At 52.1% G+C, this 23127-nt stretch overlaps 1 protein-coding gene across 1 annotated transcript in view; it reads left to right on the top strand.

Moving 5' to 3' along the window:
* Positions 1 to 23127, top strand: part of LOC120247574 (cadherin-23-like) — a 318028-nt gene that overhangs the window by 250566 nt on the left and 44335 nt on the right. Inside the window, exons 13-14 of the mRNA XM_039255551.1 lie at positions 3958 to 4107; positions 4551 to 4709. Of these exons, the coding sequence (XP_039111482.1) occupies positions 3958 to 4107; positions 4551 to 4709 (309 nt within the window). The remainder of the gene's footprint in view (positions 1 to 3957; positions 4108 to 4550; positions 4710 to 23127) is intronic.

Genomic DNA, 23127 nt, shown 5'->3' with positions numbered 1-23127 from the left:
ATGCCCAGGTGATTTTAGGGATGGCCTGATGGAGCACTCCCTCTCCGCCTCTCCCCTGTTCGTCCCTGTGGATCCCTAGGAGTGCCACCAAGCCCCGGCCTGCCCCACTGCTGTCTCCTCAACCTTGGCTGTGCAGCGCGGCTCCCGGGGCCCCACCCCGAAGATTGTGACTTAGTAACTGTGGGCATCTGGGGGCCTGGTTTTTAGAGCTCTCCTGGCAGTGCGGAGGCATGGCCAAGTGAGGAGGCTGCCCCAGCGTGCGCTCCACTCACTGCCAAGTGCACCTTCCTCGTGTTAAACAGCATTCATCTGCTGCAGAGCTTAGAGGGGCTCCCCGTTGCTCACGAAGGCAGTGCCGGAGCCCTCCAGACACTGCCTGCCATGGGACTGTCCCCCAGCCTCCCGCTCTCCCCAGCAATCTTGCCAGCTTCCCTCCAGGCTCCCATTGTAAGTCAGCTCAGCCGTTCTGCCTCCTCTGGAATCCTTCACTCCTGTGCCACGCCTTTGCTTAGGCCAGTGGTTCTCAAAGGGTGGTCTCAGACCAGCAGCGGCCTGGCAGGCGGCCCCTGAAACCTGTCAGAAGTGGACCTTCACAGGCCCCGAAACCACCCAATCAGGCATCCCGGGGGGTGGGCAGCAGGGTGATTCGGAGACATGATAAGCACAGAGCTTGTGCCGCCTGGAGCCTCTCCTCTTCTAGCTCATTTTCCCTTCGTTCCTAAAGCCAGTTCGAAACTCCCCTTCTCAGGATGGCCTTCCCCGCTTGGCCTCATCTGCTGGCACCTGCTGGGACTCTAGCCCTGGGGTGCTCAGCGTTACCATCTCTGTTCACTCTGGGAACTCAGACTGCCCTAGAGCTGCTAATGGGGGACACCCTGACCCCACTTCCCTCGGCTTGGAGGGCACCCCGGCCTGGGAGCTGGGCCTGAGTTTTTATCCTCACTCTGCGTCCAACAACCTGTGCAACCTTGGGCGGCTCACTCAACCTCTCTGAACTCTCATTTCCTCTGGAGGGCTGCCCAGTCTCCAGTGTTCCTTCATCTCTGCCCTCTGGCCCGTGGGGAGAGGATGCACAGAGTGACGGGTGAGGAGAAGCTGCTGGGACCCAATAGCTTCCTGAGCCCTGTTCTGACAGGGGTTTACGCTGCCCGAGGCACGGTCTGTGGCCCAGGGGCTCCCACCAATCCACAGTAGCCACAGAGGGTTATTCTGTAGTCACTCTGAACAGTGTCTGGCAAAGAGTAGGTGTCTGTAAATGTGTGCTGTTATTAATATCAGCACCTATTTATACGGTTCTGGAACAGTCTCCGACACAGGTTTAAGTGAGAAGACCCCACCCAGAGCAACGGGAGTAGTGCGCTGCTGTTTTCCTCAGAGAGGGGGGCCTCGATACAGTAGTGCTCCTCAGATTTGCATGGGTTTGCTGGGGGGGAGAGCCGCAGATGGGAGATGATGGTTGCCTCTGGAGAAGGCTCTCCAGTGGCTGGGCCAGTGGGGAAAAGGAGACCGAAGTGTGCCCTTTACACTGTTTTTAAAAGTTTGTTTATTCTGAGGAGGGCAGAGGGGCATCCCAAGCAGGCCAGAGCCCAGGGCGGGGCTCAAACTCACGATTCACGGACAGTCGTGACCGGGGCCAAAATCAAGAGTCAGACGCTTAACCGACTGAGCACCCCAGGTGCCCCTACACGTTTGAACTGTGTGAAAATTGGTCACGTCGCCATGTATCATGGCTTAAATGTTTCCTGTGTTAGGAAAATTAAAACCTGACAGTGCTTGGGGTTGTTTTCAGGAGGGGTCTGGTCCAGGTTCCTGGGAGTAGGACATAGTGACACGGCTGATCTCCCCCAACCCACCTCCTTGGGGAGGACCAGGTGAGCTCAGGAGCCCTGGTCTCCCCTCACTGTTCACACCCTGGGACCTCTCTGCCTCAGCTTCCCTCTCCCTCTTCTGGGTGTGGGGCTGCACAGACCTCCCCCCACCCTGCACTCCCAGAGGCTATAGCCCAGCAGATACGAAGGGGGCTACTCCTCTGGGGCAGGGTGTGCTCCTGGGGTCCACTCGGCCCCTCTCCCTCACCCTGACCTCGGATCTCACCATCTTTTCTCTCTGGTTCCTTCCTCCTCTCCGTACCTTTCCGGCTTCTTCTCTGTCTCCGTACCTTTTGACTGACCGACTCCCACTGACAGAACTTGGTAAGTGAGCCTGGGAAGGGCAGGGGCTGGGGGAAGGGGGGGCATCATGGGGACGGGGCTTCAAAGAGGGTGCTGCTTCACCTGCTCAGGCGTAGCTCAGCCTGCCCCCACCTTCTTGGGCCCCCAGGTCCTATGGTGGAGGGAGAGGTGCTAGTGTCACCTGCTCAGAGCTGTCACACTCTGCCGCTTTTGGCTATTAGTGCCCTTTCGGGCATTTAATTGATCCCCTCCACCTGACGGCTGGATTCCACGCCAGGGAGAACTGAGGACTCCACAAACTGATGGGGCCATAGGAGCGTTGCCTGTCCAGTGGGTTGGAGTCACCTGGCGGGGGGCAGGGGCTCTGGATGCCCTGCTGCTTGTCTGCACCCCAAGACTGGCAGTGCTGCTTTGCCAATTTATAATTGCAAATAGAAAAAAACCCCAGAGACTGATGGGTACATATTACATGCTTTCGCTCCACAAATGTATTTGTGGGACAGGTCCAGGGCCGTAAGAATCTCATGAACTGTCAGGCTTCACTGACAGCATTCTTTCCAGCCTGGCCGCGCCCATTCCCCTCTGACCACAGAAAGACTTCCAGGTGGCCTGGCTGGCCCCCCTCCCAGCAGGAACAGGTTCTGGAAGGGATCCCTGCACAACCAGTTAGAGAGGCCTGCTTCCTTTGCCGTACAGAGCTGTACACAGAGGGGTGGGCTGGGCAATGCAGGGTGAGCAGTGAGGACATTTCCTCCTGGCGCTGACAGCCCAAGTCCGGAACCTACTGAACGTCTGAAATAAGGGTCAGGAAACGCTCTCCACTGGTTGGTTACAAAGCATGAGCCGTCTGCCTACATTGAAGGAGGCTTATTTGGGGGTAATTTCTCCCCATGGAGGTTGAATCCATTTCTGAGCAGGTCAGACTCTGGAGAGTCAGTAAGTCACATCTCCCACCTTCTCCACTGGCTCTTTTGATCTGGGGTCTTGGGTAGCATGAAGACCTCACCCACTTTGTGTCAGAATGAGCCAAGCCGTATCTGAGGGCTCTATGAGCCCAGGTCCTGTTAGAATGATCAGAAACGCCTGACTTAGAGTGAAGGACCCCCCCACACACACACACATACACACACACCTTGAAACTAAGAACTTCAACTGCTGGGCCACAGCAGAGCTTGTGAAGGACGTGGCGCTCTGAGCTACCTGGAATCCAGTGTGCTCCAGGCCACCACCAGCTGGCCCCAGTGTAGGGTACACCGGGGTTCACTCTGCATTCAGCTGTGTGGATGATCCCATCCCATGTGTGAGGAAGCCAGCGTTCTCCCTGATTGACACATTCCGGAGGGAGGAAGGGGAAGAAGTTGTGTTTTCCTGTCCCTCATGCCCTCTCCTGCCCAAGCTTACCGGGGACACTTCCTTGCTTCTCTCCCCTCCATTCCCTTCTGACCCTCATTCCTCTGTCTCTCTCTGGGTCCTGCAACTGCGGGACGTCCCCATTTGGGGTCACTGGGACTGAGGAAGGGAGCAGGAAATGAAATGAATCAATCCACCTGGAGGGGATACTTTAGGCATCCGAAGGGAAAACGAAGGCAAAAAGAACGGGTGGAGACTTCCAGAGGGCCCAGATAGGGACAGGGGGCAGGGTCACCCAGAGGAGGCCAGACCTCTTTTGGGTGTGGGGCAGGCAAGCCCCACCATGGGCACCACAGCCACCTCCCACAAAGCCCCTCTGCTCCTGACCTTGGCCTCCTGAGCCCCCTCTGACTGCTTTTTCTCCATTTTGCCCCAGGGCCTGAACAGCATGTTTGAGGTGTACCTGGTGGGGAACAACTCTCAGCACTTCATCATCTCCCCCACATCTGTCCAAGGGAAAGCGGACATTCGCATCCGGGTGGCCGTCCCCCTGGACTATGAGACCGTGGACCGCTACGACTTTGACGTAAGGCCCCCCACTTTTTCTTTGCTGGGTAGAAGCTATTGGGGGAGGGGATATCGTCCCCATAAACCTGCCCTTCCACCTGTCCCCATTCTTGCCCTATGGATCTGACTCTGAGAAGCCTGCTGAGACCCCCCCATTTTCAAGGAGCAGAAGGAAATGTCTGAAGATGGAGCACAATTTTACAAGGCATGGGCATAGCCTCAGAAGCCAATAAGGAGCCTCCCTGCGCCAGCCCCTGCCAGCCCAGCCCCCAGCAGAATCAGTAACCGCCCTGGCCCTCTGAACACTGCTGGGGGCACTGCATGGCAGCACACACCTGGGGTGGGCAGGGACTGAGACAGGACCCCTGGGTCAGGACCTGTAAAGACCCCAGGGGGACTTCCGGGGAAGAAGGCTCCGGGAGCATGTGAGAGCTTACCCAGGCCCCTGCTCTGCACACCCAGCTCTTTGCCAATGAGAGTGTGCCTGACCACGTGGGCTATGCCAAGGTGAAGATCACCCTCATCAATGAGAATGACAATCGGCCCATCTTCAGCCAGCCACTGTACAACGTCAGCTTGTACGAGAACGTCACCGTGGGGACCTCCGTGCTGACAGTCCTGGTGAGTCTCACTCTTCTATGGAACCGTCGAGCTCTGGGGAAAACCATGGGGAGGCAGCCAGAGGGATCTGCCCAAGAAACCTGGGCAGTCAGGGAAGGGGTGCCCCCCCGAGCCCTCTGAGGCTGTGGTGTTTGTGTATTAACGCATCTGGACTCCATGATGGGGCTCTCGTGGTCAGGGCAGCACTGTGGAAAAAGCACCAACCTGGGGGAGGATAGGATTAGGCTGAGGACACTAGTTTTCTGCCTTGTCCCTGAGAGGCACTGAGCCTGGGAGCCCAGGAGCCCTGGAAGTGCCCTCTAACGGAGACAGGGGCCAGTCGGCGCTGAGGAGAGCTACCCTCGCTCTCTGAACACAGGCTCTGGGGAAGAATGGGCTCCTCAAGGGTACCTGGCCATCCCCAGTTGCCCTTGGCTGGGACTTTGACAAGAGGCCTCCCAGTCTCCATGTGTATCAATCAGTATTCTTGATGGCAAGGGACACAAACCCTTGAGTGATTCAAGTAAAAAAGGATCAGTTCATGTAATTCAAAATGTAAGTGATTTCAGGTATGGCTGTATCCAGGCATTCATTTAGCAGGAATCTGCCTTTAGCACCAAGGTGCTGCTTTTTCACATGGGCAGAGAAGAATACCGCCACCCCCAGGCTTGCTTCTTAACCAATTTATCACCCATGGTGGGAAAACAGTCTTCTTTTTGAGTAGTTCCAGCAAAAGTCCCAGAGCCGATTCTCCTTGCTGGGCCATCCTGGAACCAATCATCATGATCCTGAAATACCAGAGATGGGCCACACACCTCCTAGTGGGGTCAGCAGTTGGGGCCGCTGCATCCAAGTTATATGGGCTGAAAATGGGACAGGGAATATGCCAGATGGGCTTCTGTTACCAGAGCAAGGAGGGTTGGTGGCTGAGCAGATCAAAGTGGCAGATGTATGGTACGCAAGCTCAGCTCTTACCCGCAGTAGATGCTCAATAAATGTGATGCAGTTCAGTTCACTGCTGCCCTTCCCTGCCTACTCTGAGGGCCTCAGGGGCCTCGCTTCCATTCCTTGTTCCATCCTTACTCCAAGCCAAGACCTTGCCTGCTGATCGTGGGCCCCCCCACTCCGAAGTGTGTTTACTCTACCGACAGATGGTGTGAAACTGTATTGAACCCCCAGGCCCTTCCCATCTGACAGTTATTAATATTTCAAACAGATGTTTAGCTTGGCGGGCCATCAGACATAAACAATAAGTCTGCCAGGGCTGCCTTCCTCCCTGCCTGCTTCCCCAGCCCGTGGCCCCGCTGGCTTTCACCAAGGTGCTCCTTGCAATCAGCCACCTGGTGCCCGAGGCCCCATGGGTCCTCTTGAAGCCAGAGAGGAAGTGCCAGAGGTTTTGGCCTTCCAGACCCAAAGAGAGCCTTCAGCACCCCCACCCCCAGTCATCTTCAGATATCCGGATGAAGGACCCCTAAGCAGCCTGTGCTTTAGGCCCCACCCCAACAGGCCTGGGTCCACATGGCAGAGAATTAAGGTGTCAGGCTTGAAGAGTGTCTAGGAACTCCTTCCTGGCATTCTTGCAGGGACGGAGGTCTCACTGTGCACTCAAAAGTTCCCACAGCCCTGGGGAAGGGTGCCGCACCGAGGGAGCAGGGGTGGGGTGTGAAGGGGCAGAAGGTCCACCTCTTGGCTGGTGGCCAGTTGCTGGTGTCAAGGGCAGTGTGTTAGGCCCAGTCTCCTCCAGGGCTACCACCAGAGAAGGGGTCCTCACCCTGGGTTTTCTCAAGTGCCAGAGCCATCCCTGGGCCTGAATGGACCCTAGCCCGGTGCCCACAAACCCTGTCTCCAGTTGCTTTCCTGAACATTCCACGGATGCATTCAGCCTCCTCTGAGTGCCTCTGCCCAGGGCTGGCTGCTCTGAGCAGCCTCCAGTGCCTGAGTGTGAGCCTTGCCCACCTCCTTCTCACCTCCCCACTGACCCCTCCCCCCAAGGTTGTGAAGCTGTGCCAATATGATACCCAGTGATAAGCTCTAGTCCCAGGGGGGTGTGCCTGCAGGAGCCCTGACCGCATGTGAGACTGTGTGGGCCCTGCTTTCATTGCCTTTGCTGTGTGTTAGTCTATCCATGTCACCTCTGAGAGCCTTCATTTCCTCATCTGCAGAATGGGCATGAGGCCTCCCAAGGCTGCCAAGAGGTGTGATTGTTAGATGTGAAAGGGTCCCCTGGGCAGCCCCGACCCACTATCCTCTCCTGGTCTCCCCCAGGGTGCTTCCGCAGCTCCTAGCAGGTAGCGAGTTTCATGGCCAACCCCAACCCCCACCCACCCAGGCCTGACCTGGCCTCCCGGACGCTGCCATTTCCTGGGGTCAGTCTGATCTTTCCACCTCCTTTGCTGCAGGAGGAGCTGAAGTTATAGCTGCCTGCTCAGGGACTGTGAAATTCCTTCTCCATGACCTTTTCTGGGATGTTATTAAAATGTTTCATGGGCAGTTGTGTCAGAAAAAAATTATGAAGAAAAGGAAAATGTTTTAATTTGCATTGAGGAAGGCTGGGGCAGAGCCTGCTGTGAGGGGCCTCCCCACCCCCGCCCGGGGAACTGGCTTCAGCTTCCAAGGCTTATCACCTGCCCTGGGGTAGCAGAGAGACAGCAATTTGACCTTGGGGAGGGGCAATTGGAAGGAGAGGGTCTGTCCCCTGAAGCCTGGTCTCTGGCCAGGGTGGAAGGGCTGGACCCTTGTGTCCCTCCGCTCCCTGGACCTCACTCAGCCTAGATTTTGAGGCCCTTCTAGCCCCCAGTTATAGCAAAGTGAGTTTCCACTGGCAGAGGGGAAAGTATGGGCACCCAGAGTGCAAAGGCTTGACCTTGAGCACCAACTCTGCTCCTGGCCGACTCCTCGGATGCCTAGGGCTGCTTCTCTTCTTGTACCTTATCTGTAAAATGAACAAGATGGACTGAGATCTGTCCATGGTCCCTTCCATGGCTGTCATGCCCAGAGGGAGGCAGGTGGCAGAGCTGACCTCCGAGGGCGGCTACCACTGCTAGGTTTGCTACTGCAGTAACATTGCAGCGGCAGTCACTGTTGAGCCCTAGCTGAAAACATGCACTTTACATGCACCGTCTCTAACCCGACTACACGCCGCTATTGTCATTTGACAGGTGAGAAACTGGAGGCTTAGGTTAGTAACTTATAACTTGCTCGAGGCCCCAGGTGCTAGTAAGTGATTGAGCTGAAGTTCACAAAAAGACAGCCTGGCCCCAAGCCACAGGCCCTTAACCAGTGGGCTGCCCGTCCAGATGGTTCTGTGTTGGACCACAGAGCCTGTCCTTTCAGTAATGTTCAGAGCTGAAGGTGAACAGAGGAGCCAGGGAGTGCCCTCTGTAAGACCCAGGAGGACAGGCCACGGGGTTGTTCCAGGCGTTGTGTCTCTGGGTGACCCTTGAGCCCTTCCAGAGCCTCTGGCACCATCAGGTGAATGTCAGTCTCCGTAGGTCCCGAGCTGCTCAAGGGTCAGAGCCCCGTGAGTTACTTTCACTGATGGGAAGACCCAATCAGGGAGACCGGAGCGATTAGCCCGGGGAGGCCGGAACGCCAGGGCAGCCTGGAGCAGTCTTCATTAGGAAAGGCTTCCTGGCAAGTAGGGAGGATGTCCATGCCAGCCAGAACCGGTCCTCCAAAGGGCAGCCATGCAGGGGAGGGGTGCAGGGGCACATGTACCCACATATGTTTGAGGGGTACACGTGAGGTACACTTGGGGGGGGTGTGGACGCACCACACAGGCATGCTCTTGTATCTGTACGCGCACATACGTCTGCAGCTATGTGTGCTCAGGGGCGTGTGTATAACACACGTTTGTGTTCAACATGTGTAAAGGCTCCTGTATCATGTTGGTGGCTTCCCGTCCTCTAGATGGTGTGGCTTGTTCGGTCTTGTATCCGCAAGCCACTCTGATTCCCGCCGTCCAATCCCACCCCCTGACCTGACAGCAAGAGTCGGTTGGGAAGGCTGTGGGCTGCCTTCCTGGGATTCTGCTGGGCTTGGGGCAGCCCTGTGGCCTGATCAGTTGGTACCTGGCACCTAGCAGGGTTTCCTGGACAGTAGGAAAGCAATCCTACCATTCATTCATGCAACAATATTTTTTGAATATCTAGTATTCTCCAGGCATGTGGTCCTGAGAATAGTAATGATGTGAGTCTTGCCCTCATGAAGTTCCTGGGAAAGCCTGATGTTCATTCTAAGAAATGAATCTTTAATTTTTACTTGCTGTGAGGGAGATCAGGGAACTATGAAAATCTATGACACCTGGCCTTCACTGAAGTCAGGGAAGGCTTCCCTAAGGAAATGGCAACTGAGGAGGCATTAGTAGGTGAGTGAGGGGAGGGAACCTATTGGACAAAGAGGGAACAGCGTGTGCAAAGGTCCTGTGTCTGAAATCTAGTGAGGAGAATGTGCTCTGTAGGGAGGTAGACTTCTATTCTTAGGACATGGACAGGACTCAGCTCTTTATCTTTTTCCTGAATTGTCACCCACCCCAACTATAACCATTGGGCTGCTGTTCTGATAGTGGAGAAGTCCTGTATCAAAGCCTCCCCATTCTCTTACATTCCTTCCTGGTGGCCCGTGGCAGGCATTTGGGAGACAGCTGACAGAGGTGGTACCTGGGATGTGCAATAGCCAGCCTGGCCTCCCACAATGGGACGCCCATGTCCCCAGATTTATCAGCTCCGTTTCCCTGGGCAGTGAAAGAGGGATGCTGAGAAGGAACCACAAGCAGGAAGGAGGTTACACCTGGGGCAGATCTTCCCACCTTCCAGGGCCTTCTGTCCCTGTTCTGGGGAGAAAGTGCATAGCAGGAATGGGCAGAAGATGGACAGTCCGACAAGATAGCATTCTTCACTAGGCATTGAAATCAAAGCAGGAAGGAGAGACGCATAAGAGCCCTGACTGGGTGGGTGTGGGGTCCCAGTACCAGCTCACAGTTCACTCGGCCCAGGGCCAGAGTGCTACCCCTCAGCTCCAAGGTGGCCTTGTAGGGGCCTATAGACACGGCTCCTCGCTCTCCTCCCTGCCCTTCTTCCCAGCCGGTCCCTGGGAGACTGATCATGTCTTGGGCAGGGTCAAGAGTCCTGTTCTGCAGCGGGCTGGCCACCAGGTGGGAAAGTAGCACCTGCCCAGCACACACGCTGGGTTGCAGGGAGACCCCAGCGTGGTGAGGGGAATGTAAGTAGTCCCCTGGAGTGGTTTTTATTATCCGTGGCCTTAAAGGACTCTGCTCTGACTGGCCTGCTCCCTTTGAGCCTGTGTGCAAGCCCTGGTCTGCTGAGATGGGCACACAGCTGACGTCCCCTCCACCCCAGGAGGTGTGCTGAGAGGTCCCGTCCAGGAGAACGGGACAGGTTGGGAGGGCGCTCGGCACCAAGCCAGGCCAGCAGCGTATACTCAGAGGAAGGCACTCAGCAGATGTGACTGGCGGGCTGGCTTCCTGGCTGCGTGGCCTGGGCATGTGCTCAGGGACCTGGTCTCAAAAGGCCCCATGCTTGGCCTGATGTACTGCTGTCACTGTCTTGAGATTCTTAATTTTTGAAAAAGGGACCCCATGCGTCCACTTTGCACCGGGCCCTGCAAATGAGGCAGCTTGTCCTAGCTGTAGGAGCTTTATGACGCTCCGCCCAGAGGCACACTGCCTCTGCTGTTTCCCCGTGGTCCCACGTTCCACGCACGCACGGTTAATGTTTGCCTTGTGCCGTGCTCCGGACGGGGGCCCTCAGCACATGTTCCTCTTATGTAAGAAACCACCCAAACTTGGCTACATAACACAATAGCCGTTTTCTTACCCTCATGGATGGATCAGGTAGGTCAGGAGTATAGAAGGGGTTCAGCAGCGGAGCCCCTCTTTGCTCCTCAGGTGTGGGGGTGACTCCAGCGGCTGGAGGCTTGTCCCTCCCATGCCTGGTATCTAGGCTGGACCCACTGAAGGTCTGGGTCCACCTGTCGTGAGCATCCACAGTGGCCTCCCCTCCACGGTGCATACCCCTCACACTCAGGGGGTCTGAGCAGGAGCACCTTGGAGGTGGCCTCTGGGGACAGTGTCCCAGGAGAATCAGCTGGGGGCTGTGTGGCCATTTCTGACCTCGCCTTGAATTCACACATTCATGCTGAATTCTATTGGTTACTAGTGGGTCACCAAAGCAAGTTCACATTCGAGGAGAGGGGGTGTAGACACCCCCCTCGCCCCTGCCAATTCTCAGTGTAAGGAATGTCAAAGCATTCACACAACCATACAGATCTTAGAGCCACTTAGAGCTCGCTCCAACTCAGTACCCCTTTACTGAGATGTCCTACCTGAGTGTGGTGCCACGAGCCCCTTCAAATCCCGTGTTCAGCCTGCTCTCCAAGAATAGCAGAAGGGAGGGAGGAGGGGAAGGAAAAGAGGGTAATGTCTGGCTGCCCCCACGGACCCCCTGGCCAGTAAAGTTCCAGTGCCCTAGGTCTGGGTTGGCATTCAAGGCCTCCACGCCCCAGCCCTGAGCTGTTTCTAGCCCTCCGCCCCACTACACCCCTCACACTCCTCTCCTGCTGACCAGATTGTCCCTCTCCCCTGTATATCACCCACACGTTCTCACACTCCTCTCCCATGTAATTCTTCCTCCTTCCTGTCTGAGACCATCAAAAGTCTGCTTAACCCAAGCGCCGGCCCAGTTGCTAGCTTTCCCGCAAGAAGCCCTCCCCCTGATAACTGGCATTCCACCTTCTCCCCAGCACCCCTGTGTACCCTGCACCTTGTCTCCCCTGGCTGTGCTCCCTGCTGGATTTCGTGGCCCGTGTCCTTTCCCCCCCACTGCACTAGAAACCTCGCTAGGGCAACATGAGTCTGGGGAGGCAGACCCTGGCCCAGGAACAAAGGCAAGGGGGCTGGGAGGTACGATGGCCTCCAGATTCTAGGATTGCCTGGGCCTCCCAGTCCTAATCAAGGCATGTGATCGCAAGGTCAAGGCTGACATGCACCGCTGGGTAGAGCTGGGTGCCTGCTGTGAGCCCCTGTGTTTCTGCTGCAGGAAGTCTTATCCGCTGTCCCCTCCCAGAGCAGGACTCCATGCTCTCTGCGGCAGAAGGGGCCCCCGGATACAACTACCGTACTCCATTCAGTGGCTGTTTATCGAGGGCCTAGAATGACAGCAGCAAGTAAGGCAGACAGACATCCCTGTACGTTCCAGGGACAGGAGACAGATGGTGAACAAGCCCAGGCAGAAATGTGTCCTGGGGAGAATCACAGTGGGGCGGCGTTACTACGTTCTCTCCAGGGGTCAGGGAAGCAGACCTCTCCCGGAGGGGACAGTGGATAGAGGCCTGAAGGAAACAAGGGAGGAACCTGGCAAAGAGCTGCCCCGTGCTGAGGAGCTGCAGGTGAAGGACTTTGAGACCAGAGCCTGGGGTGTAGGTGGAGGAGAGTGGTCAGGAGGTGACTGGCTAGGACAGCCCATTGGAGGTGACAGCCAGGGAGATCTGGCGGGTCACCGTGCAGGGACTAGGCTGGGGGGTGGGTGAGGCGGAGAGTGAGTTATAAGAAAACCAGGGTGGAAGCCGGGAGACCAGGGGAGAGATGATGGCTCCACTCATGCAGGTGGCGGGGCTCATGCCCATTGCTCGTGGCAATGGCTTTGCCATTCTCCACAGGCCCAGCAAGGCCATCCACCTTCATCCCCACCTGACTTCCAGGTGGGCCCTGCGCCTTTGCAAACACGAAAGTGGGCAGACCCTGGGTTGGGGACCCGCCTCAGCTTCTTACCAGCAGGTTGGCCTTGGGCTTGTGACTTCCTTTTCCTGGGCTTCAGTTTCCTCCTCTGTAAAATGGGGAGGATAATTCCCATCTCAGTTGTGCTGTGAACAATGTGTGGAAAAGTTGTAGTCTGGGGTCCCCACATAGCCAAAGCTTTGACAGTGGGACCGACACCTGCTGCTGCCACGTGTCCAGGGCTCTCTGTACCGTTCTAGAACAGTGGCCTCTCCCTGCTTCTGATAGTGTTGGTTCCACTCGATTCTATCCTTGTATAAAACTGGCAACAGAAATTGTCAACATGAATTATTAGTAAGTCTGGGAGATACCATGAGCTGACGAGATGATGAGCATCTAGATACTTCAGCAAAACCCGATAAAGACAGGCAGGTGAAAGCAGGGAGGAGCCAAAGCTGGACTTCCCGGACAGGCCTGGGCTACCTCTTCCACCTTCCCCTTCCTGAGAAGGGCCTCCTGGCCCTCCTACCTGGTGCTCTCCCTCCTCGCCCCCTCCTGACACCCTTCACTGCAGGCGTCTTAATTGATCTCATTGTTCTCCAGTCCCTTGAGACCCAAGACTCCAGCTGTGCTTAAACAGAACAAAATCTCTTCCAATTTCCCCACCGTTTAAAGGAAAATTGCCTATCTGCAGCCTGGGGAGGGGGAGAGGGAAGTGGAAGAGAGAGAGAGAGAGAGACAGACAGACACACACACACACACACACACACACTCTCCAGCCCTGCTCCCAGGCTGGACTAGAAGGCCCTGGTAGACATACCCTCCCTCCCGCATTTGGGCCATGTCCAGGCTGTACTTCTGGACCCCTCTAATCTACTCCCGGGTTCATCTCCAGTTGGAGGGGCCGGGGGCCATGCCTGCCCTGTGCTGGAGGAAGTGTGGCGGGTGGCCGGTGATTGACGGGTCAAGTTCGTCTGTCTGTCAGGCCTCAGTGCTCTTGGGCTGTGTGTCTCTCTAATCTGAATATCAATCCGTGAAACCGAAATGGGATGGGATGAGAGGTAGGTCAGGCACTAAGGAGAGAGGAGAAACACAGCTGGCTGCCGTCTGCCCACCGCCACCCCGGGCTTCTGGAAGCAGCTCTGGCAGGGTCTGCATGAGGATGGAGAGCTGCCCGCCCCCACCTCTGCCCCCGAGGTGATTGCCCTGGACCTTGTGTAAGGTCTGGCCATTTTCGGTCATTTCACCCAGCAACTTGATTTTTGATAAATTGATGGAAAGCCCCATTGCCTAGCAAGCTCTTAGAACCCTCCCTCACCAGTGCCTCCATAATCTTCCATCCTTGACCAGGGCAGCTCTGTCGCTGACCTTTGCCCTTTTACCAAACAACAGAAAGGACAGGCCTTGTGAGCTTAGCAGATGATAACCCCTTTGTGGTGTGTGATCCCCAGCAGTGGACACCTGGAGAGGTCAGTGACCTGTCCAGAGTCAGCCAGCTGATGCGTGTCTGAGAGCCAGGATTCAAACCTGGGTCCGTCTGACTCCAAACCCCCCGGACCCCCTTCCTGCTTACTGGCCACCATCAGGTGCAGTCCCGCACTGGGCCTCTTATTACAATCGGCCAACTCATGAGTCCAGGGAGGTGGGTGGAGTGTGGGCCTTGGATACAGGAGCTGCTCAGTCACTGGGTGACCTTGGGCAGGTCCTTGGTTTCCGGGGCCTTGGTGTCCTCATCTGTAAAATGAAGGGGGTATGCAGGATGCTCTCTGAGGCCCCCCGTGCTAACAGTGTGTGACTCCCTGCCCCCAGAGGACCCCCCCCCCCGCCTGTGCCGAGAGCCTGTGGCCGCCTGCACTCGCCCGTCAGAGGCCCCCCTTCAGTAGGGTAGCTGCTGATTGTTCCTGCTCATGCAGTTGCTCAAAGGACACCAGAGCAGAGAAAATGGGCCCCCTGGGCGAGGGGACAATAGGAAGCCATAAGAGTGGCCAAGGCAGAATGAGTTCATAAATGCAGTCAACCAAATGCCTGAACAAAATCTACCTGGGCCCTGTGGCGGGAAGGTCATGGGCGCTAGGATGGGGCATGGGCTCAGAGCAGCCCCCAGCACCTCAGCTGCACAGTTTGTCCAGGGAGCAACTGGGAGGAAGGCGGAGGGAGGAAGGGTGCCCGCAGAAGTTCAGGAAGAAGTCGAGCTGGGCCTGTGCTTTTGGGGTGACTTCACCTTGCTGCATAGTCCCTGTGGGAGGCAATGGCAGCTGTGATTCCTGCCAGCTTCTTTCTGCAGTGGCTCAAAGTCCCTGTGCCCACTGGTTTAGTGTTTTCCAAACTTTTTAACTATAATCCATAATAAAAATTACATGTAACTTCATGCCCCCGGACACACACTGACACACACATCCATGTCTAGAATACAAACAGTACTTCCTTACCACATGTAATAATACACTCTAGCATTTTATTTTTTATTCTTTTTTTAAATTTGTTTTTTAATTTACATCCAAGTTAGCATATGGTGCAACAATGATTTCAGGAGTAGATTCTTTAATGCCCCTTCCGCATTTAGCCCAACCCCACCCAACCTCTCCAGCAACTCTCTGTTCTCCATATTTAAGAGTCCCTTATATTTTCGTCCCCTTCCTGTTTTTATGTTATTTTTGCTTCCCTTCCCTTATGTTTATCTGTTTTGTATCTTAAAGTCCTCATATGAGTGAAGTCATATGATATTTGTCTTTCTCTGCCTGACTTATTTCACTTAGGATAATATCCTCTAGTTCCATCCATGTAGTTGCAAATGGCAAGATTTCATTCTTTTTGATTGCTGGATTCCTGAGTAATACTCCATTGTGTGTGTGTGTGTGCGTGTGTGTGTGTATACACCGCATCTTTAACCATTCATCTCTTGATGGACATTTGGGCTCTTTCCATACTTTGGCTATTGTCGATGGTACTGCTGTAAATGTTGGGGTGCATGTGCCCCTTCGAAACAGCACACCTGTATCCCTTGGATAAATACCTAGTAGTGCAATTGCTGGGTCTTAGGGTAGTTCTATTCTTTATTTTTTGTGGAGCCTCCATACTGTTTTCCAGAGTGGCTGCACCAGTTTGCATTCCCACTAGCTGTGCAAAAGAGATCCTCTTTTTCCACATCCTCGCCAACATCTGTTGTTGCCTGAGTTGTTAATGTTAGCCATTCTGACAGGTGTATTTCATTGTGGTTTTGATTTGTATTTTCCTGATGATGAGTGACGTTGAGCATTTTTTCATGTGTCAGTTGCCATCTGGATGTCTTCTTTGGAGAAGTGTCTATTCATGTCTTTTGCCCATTTCTTCACAAGGTTATTTGTTTTTTTGGTGTTGAGTTTGCTAAGTTCTTTATAGATTTTGGATACTATCCCTTTATCTGATATGTCATTTGCAAATTCTTTTCCTATTCTGTCAGTTGCCTTTTAGTTTTGCTGATTGTTTGCTGTGCAGAGATTTTTATTTTGATGATTATTTTTATTTTTGCTTTTGTTTCCCTTGCCTCTGAAGATGTGTTGAGTAAGAAGTGCTGCAGCCAAGGTCAAAGAGTTTTTGTCTGCTTTGTTCTCTAGGATTGTGATGGGTTCCTGTCTTACATTTAGGTCTTTCATCTGTTTTGAGTTTATTTTTGTGGATGGTGTAAGAAAGTGGTCCAGGTTTATTTTTCTGCATGTTGCTGTCCGGTTCTCCCAACACCATTTGCTGAAGAGACTTTTTTATTCCATTGGATATTCTTTCTTGCTTTGTCAAAGATTAGTTGGCTATACGTTTGTGGGTCCATTTCTAGGTTTTCTATTCTGTTCTATTGATCTGAGTGTCTGTTTTTGTGCCGGAACCATACTGTCTTGATGATTATAGCTTTGTAATTCAGTTTGGAGTCCGGCGTCATGATGCCTCCAGCTTTGGCTTTCTTTTTCAAGATTGCTTTGGCTATTTGGGGTCTTTTCTGGTTCCATACACATTTTAGGATTGTTTGTTCTAGACCTGTGAAGAATATTGGTATTATTTTTGATAGAGATTGCTCTAGCATTTTATTCTACTAGATTTTGGGTTTTTTATGAGAACTTTTAAGATCTACTCTCTTAGCAACCTTCAAATATACCATGCAGTGGTATTAACTGTAATCACCATGCTGTACATTACACCCTCATGAGCCATTTATTTTATAACTGCAAGTTTGTACATTTTGACCCCCTTCACCCACTTTGCCCTCTTCCCACTCCCTGCTTCTGGTAGCCACGCCAATCTGTTCTCTGTATCTGTGAGCTGGGTGTTTGCTTAAGGTTCCACCTGTAAGTGAGATTATACAGGATTTGTCTTTCTCTGACTTATTTCATTTAGTGTAATGCCCCCAAGATCCATCCATGTTGTCACAAATGGCAAGGTTTCTTTCCTTTTTTATGGCTGAATAATATTCCATTGTAAATCTACACTTCGTTTTCTTTATTTGTTCATCCATTGATGGACATTTGGGCTGCTTCTCCCTGTTGGCTATTATAAATATTGCTGCAGGAGCATGGCAGTGCAGATACCTTTTCTAGTTAGTTTCTCCATTTAGTTTTGAGATAAATACACTGAAGCGAGATTGCTGGATCACACGGAATTTCCTTTCTTTTTAAATTTTTTTAATGTTTCTTTATTTTTGAGAGAGAGAAACACAGAGTGTGAGTAGGGGAGGGACAGAGAGAGAGGGAGACACAGAATCTGAAGCAGGTTCCAGGCTGTAAGCATCAGCACCCAGCCCAACATGGGGCTTGAACTCACAAGCTGTGAGATCATGACCTGAGCTGAAGTTAGACACTCAACTGAATGAGCCAACCAGGTGCCCCTATGGTATTTCTATTTTTAATTTGGGGGGAGGGAACCTCCATACAGTTTTCCATAGTGGCTGCACGACTTTACATTGTCACCAGCAGCGCACAGGGTTTCCTTTTCTCTGAGTCCTCGCCAACACTTGTTAGCTCTTGTCTTTATGATGGTAACCATTCTGACAGGTGTGAGGTGATCTCTCGTTCTGTTTGTTTGTTTTGTTTTAATATAGTTTGTTGTCAAGTTGGTTTCCATCTAACACCCAGTGCTCATCCCAACAAGTGCCCTCCTCCATGCCCATCACCCATTTTCCCCTCCCCCTCCCCCATCAACCCTCAGTTCTCAGTATTTAAGAGTCTCTTATGGTTTGCCTCCCTCCCTTTCTCCAACTATTTTTCCCCCTTCCCCTTCCCCATGGTCTTCTGGTAAGTTTCTCCTGATCCATATATCTCATTGTGGTTTTAATTTGCATTTCCCTGATGATCAGTGATGTTGAATATCTTTTTGTGTTGGCTGTCTGTCGTCTTTGGAAAAATGTTTAGGCAGATCCTCTGTGGACAATAAACATGTTTTAAATCAGATCTTTTTCTGCTGTTGAGTTGTAGGAGCTGTTTATATATTTTGGATATTTACCCCTGTTCAGATTCATGATTTGCAGATATTTCCTCCCATTGAGTAGGTTGCCTTTTCATTTTATTGATGGCTTCCTTTGTTCTGCAAAAGCTTTTTCCCCCCCAAAGTTTAATTTTTTTAATGTTTATTTTTGAGAAACAGAGACAGAGCACAAGCAGGGGAAGGGCAGAGAGGGAGACACAGAATCCGAAGCAGGCTCCAGGCTCTGAGCCGTCAGCACAGAACTCCATGTGGGGCTCGAACCCATGAGCCATGAGATCATGACCTGAGCTGAAGCTGATGCCACCCAGGCGCCCCACTCTGCAGAAGCTTTTTAATTTGATGTTGTCCCATTTATTTATTTTAGCTTTTGTTGCCTTTGCTTGTGGAGTCAGATCCAAAAAATCATCACCAGGCCTGATGTCAAAGAGCCTACTACCTATGATTCTCTCCTAGGAGTTTTATGGGTTCAGGTCTTACATTCAAATCTTTCATCAATTCTGAGTTAATTTTTGCATATGGTGTGAGACATTGGTTTCGTTTCATTCTTTTGCATGTGGCTGTCCAGTTTGTCCAATATGATTTGTTGAAGAGATGGGCTTTTCTCCATTGAGTATTCTTGGCTCCCTTGTCAAGCTTTAGTTGACCGTATATGCGTGGGTTTATTACTGGGCTCTCTATTCTGTTCCATTGATCTCTGTGGCTACTGCTGATTTTATGCTGATATCATACTGTTTGGATTACCATAGCTTTAGTATACAGTTTGAAATCAGGCCATGTGATGCCTCCAGCTTTGTTCTTTTTTGTCAAGATTGCTTGGGCCCTTTGGGGTCTTTTGTGATTCCATGCAAGTCTTAGGATTGTTTATTCTATTACAATGGGGAACAACTGCCATTGGAATTTTGATAGGGATTACATTGAATCTATAGATTCCTTTGGGTAGTATGGGCATTTGAACAATATTCATTCTTCCAATATATAAGCATGGAATATCTTTCTGTTTATCTGTGTCATCTTCAATTTCTTTCATAATGTCTTATGGTTTTCACCTTAGTATATTCTATTTTATTCTACTAGACTTCATCTTTTTGATGTTTATTTATTTTTGAGAGAGAGACAAAGTATGAGCAGTGGAGGTGCAGGGGGAGAGGGAGACACAGAATCTGAAGCGGGCTCCAGGCCTCTCCATGCACAGAGCACGATGCGGGGCTCAAACCCACAAATCGCAAGATCATGACCCAAGCTGAAGGCGACGCCCAACCGACTAAGCCACCCAGGCCTCCCCACTAGATTTCATTTTTAAAAATGCTAGTCCTGACCCTCTGAACTGATTTCATGACCAACTAAAGTCCGGTAAGCTACACTGAACATCTCTAGAAGCAGCCGCCTCTCCTTTCCTATGTAACGATGAGGACAGTGGTGGTGATGTTATCACCTCATGCTCCTCAGGGGCTCGCTATGGGAGGCAGAGTGGTAAAGACCCCAGGCTCCAGACTTAAACCACCCCGGGTGATCCTGACACAGCTCTCTGAGCTATATGACTAGGTTACTCGTATCACCAGTGACCCAGTACAGCTGCCAGTCACAGAAACCCCCCAAATCACTTCTTAAACAAGACTGAAGTGTATTTCTCTCCCATGTGAAAGCAGCTTAAAGGTGAGCAGCCTCGGGAGGCTCCTTCAGGCTCTCTCCATTTCTAGTCATCCTCTTGGTCCAAGGTGGCTACTAGAACTCCAGCCACCACATCCATATTGTAAGCAGCAGAACGGAGGAATCAAAGAAGGATACTCTCCCTCCCTTTTAAGAAGACTTCCTAGGGGCGCCTGGGGGGCTCAGTCGGTTGAGTGTCTGAATACATTTCAGGTCATGATCTCACCACTTGTGGGTTCGAGCCCCGCATTGGGCTCTGTGCTGACAGCCAGCTCAGAGCCTGGAGCCTGTTTCAGATTCTGTATCTCCCTCTCTATCTGACCCACCCCTGCTCACGTGGTCTCTCTCTCTCTCAGAAATAAATTTTAAAAAATTAAAAAAAAATTTTTTTAAAAAAAGAAGACTTCCTAGAAATGTCTTGCAAACTTCCGCATTCATTTCATTAGCCCGAACTTAGTCCCATGGTTCTGCTTATCTACAGCAGAAGCCAACAAAGAGTATTTAGGCAGATAGTGTCGTACCACCTAAAAATAAACTTTTGTTCGTTTGAAGACGAGAGCGTGGATGTTTAGTCCACCAAATAGCCTTTGTGTGCCTCAGTTTCCTCATTCTGGAAAATGGCGATGGGGTTTGTTCCTTATGGATTTGTTGTGGGGCTTCAAAGAGATGCTACACATAAAGAACTTAGCACAGCGCCTGACACAGAATAGGCGCTAAGTGATAGGACTACTGTGAAGTGCTTGGTGCCAAGCTCAGCACCCACGTGTTACTCATTGAACCCCATGGCAAGCTGGTGAGGTAGAAATGAACCTCCCTGTTTTATAAATGAAAGTGTTGAGATTCAGAGAAGTTAGGTGTTTGCCTGCGGTCATGCTGGAGGCTGGGCCGGCTCTGGCAGGTCCAGGGGTCCCTGAAGGATGGACGGTGTCAGCGAGAGAGAGAGTGAGAGCCCCGAGATTCTTTCGGATCACCAGGGAGGCATCTCTGTCCTGTTGGTTTTGGTGTCTTTATTTAAAGGTTCAGCAACAACATGAAGTCAGAGAAAGGAATTTCTACAATGGGAGGCCTTTTGCGATAACAAGTTTTTGAAATTCTGCAGAATTATCCCAGTCATGGTGAATTTACAACCAAGGAATTAACAGGAAGCTCTTAGTGAAAAACAGGATAACATATAGGTTAAATTGTATATAGATAAGCTAGGAGTCATTCTGTCTGGCTCTCAAGAGGATGAATGTTTCTGAATTGGTTTGTTTGTGGAAACTATCATGGGGGCCCTAAATGTGTCAGTCTTAGCACCTGGGTTTATGTTTTAGCTACTCTTATCTATCCTCATCCCAGCTGCCAGTGTAGGGGAGGGTGTTTGTGGAATGTAGGCCTTGAGGAAGGGACTGCTATGCTTCACCAATTAGCAAAGATATATGTAGTAACTATGTTCTGTTCTTATCTGTACCTTAACCCCAAAATAGGCTCTTTGTCTCAGGGCCAGCCTCAATTGTAACTCTTGTGTTCATAACCCCCTTTATTATCTAAGTCTTGGGTCTGCAAGGCCCATAGGAAGAGCCTTTTGACAATCACCCACAGAGCTTTCATCTAAAATCTCTTTTGTAAAGTCAGGAATATGCTTTTCCTTATGAGGTATCTGTGTTCAGAATATTGGTCTGATATGGAATATTGTGAGGCCTGGTCAATACCAGCAGCCTCATTTCCAACATGAGCCAGTAGTAGCAGAAGGAAGTACCAGTTTTCATTTCTCATGGCAGGAGCTGTGCAAACGCTGCCATTTCCTTGCTGTGACTGCCATCCAGAGAGGCCAGTGCGGCTCCCGGCACGGTCACACCTGTGGAGAGGGCAGAGCTGAGGTGTGAGCTCCTGTTTCTAGAACACTCAAGTCCTTTCCCTTCACCGTGAGGTAGCACGGCCTCCTCATGGAGACTAAATCCCTCCCTGAGAGCCCTGTGAGACTGCGGGGCCAAGAGGTATGGCAAGATGCACACTGAACTTGACCAGCCGACGTCCAAGGCGAATCCAAGACCAGAGTGTACCATTCCTGCTCAGCCACCCGCAGCTGGTACCCCCCTACCCGGAGGAGAAACAGGACCTGGACAGAAGGCCCCTCTAGGTTCTCCTTGGAACAAGATCTGTGAGCTTAGGGTCCTGAGGATAAAGGACTTCAATCTGTTGAATGACCCTGGGCAAGCCCCTTTTCTGTGTAAGCCTGAGTTTCTCCATCTGCAAAATGGGTGGAAAGCTGCTCTTCCCCTCTCCCACTCTCCCTGTTCTGGGGACATTGTGAACAGTGTGACCCGCATGTTTGATCTCCTTGGGAAACAAGTCTTTACAAAGGAGATACGCTACTTTCCTATCAGTGAGCTTCCCTGTGTTAGAACCTTCTGACCGTTAACAGGTGGGGCGGGCAGGGCAGTGAGGGAACACAAAGTCCGTGAGTGGGGGCTGCCTCTCGGACTCGAGTTTTCCCAGCGTTCCCTCCCCACGCCACACTCACACGTAGAATATGACTGTCTTGCCATCAAGCCCTGGGCTGAACTGGCCCAGGTGAGCAAGGGCTGGGGCTGCAGCCCTCTGCTGGTCTTCGAGATCACGGGTGATTTATAGTTCCTGCGTCGGACTTTGACCTTAATTTCTTCTGTCCGTTGAGGGGCTGTAAAATTCATTAGGGACCCACGGGCGGAGTGATGGAGATGTCAGACGGGCCATCATGTGGGTATTTAATCTATCAGATGTGTGGCTTGCCATTTAGGGAAACAACAAGAGAATGTGGAATCAATACGGTTCATTAGCGAGCAGCACGTGCTGGACCAATCAGTGCCTGCCAATGGCAGCAGGCGTGGGGGGTGTGCCACCCGGGCTCTAAGTCACCTTGGGATGAGGACACGTCCTAGCGTGCCTGTGGGGCCAGCCCCAGCCCTGGTACCTCTCTCCACCTTCTCACTAGACCTGGAGCAGCCTGTTGCATCCCACAGGGGCAGAGGAAGAGACGGAAGGGGTCAGAGTCAGGGCAGGGGTGTATGGTGAGATCCAGTAAAGGGGAGAGCCATGGTTTGGCTGTACCCCCAGGGGGTTGATTAAACTGTCTTTTCGTCCTCCTTCCGTCTCCTCTACATGGAAGGTCTCACTTAACTGAGCTTCAGCCCTGGTGTCTGGCCACACAGCTCTCTGGCACCCTCCCCTTCTCATCCTCTACCACATAATCCCAGCTTGATAACTGGCCCCTGAGAGGCCCTGAGTCCCTTCTGATTGTGAATGTCTCGCTCACCCCCAGGCAGCCAGCTATCTCCCTTCTGCATCCCTGGAAAATGGCTTTCTGTATCCCAATTTTCTTTGTTTGATTGTCAAATGTGATATTTTTTTAAAGTCACTCAGTTGAGTCCTCCTCAAACCCAAGGCATAAGGGAATGGACAATGCTGTAGAAGGGTTAGGAACTGAACATTTTTTTCCTTTTCGTTCTGTGTGTATGACTGTCAGAGACTAGGGTTCGAATCCTAGCTCTGCCAGTGACCGTCTGTGGGACCCTGAGCCGCTTGCAGCTGTGAGGACAGGGGCATGCGGTCTGGCTCACTGTGTGTGCCCAGTGCTCAGCCTGCAGCCCATGTCTG

Source organism: Hyaena hyaena, unplaced genomic scaffold, assembly GCF_003009895.1.
Source record: "Hyaena hyaena isolate Hyena2069 unplaced genomic scaffold, ASM300989v1 scaffold_531, whole genome shotgun sequence".
In the NCBI taxonomy this organism is placed as follows: Eukaryota; Metazoa; Chordata; class Mammalia; order Carnivora; family Hyaenidae; genus Hyaena; species Hyaena hyaena.
The sequence above is the reverse complement of the archived record's forward strand: the minus strand, read 5'-3'. Positions and strand labels throughout refer to the sequence as shown.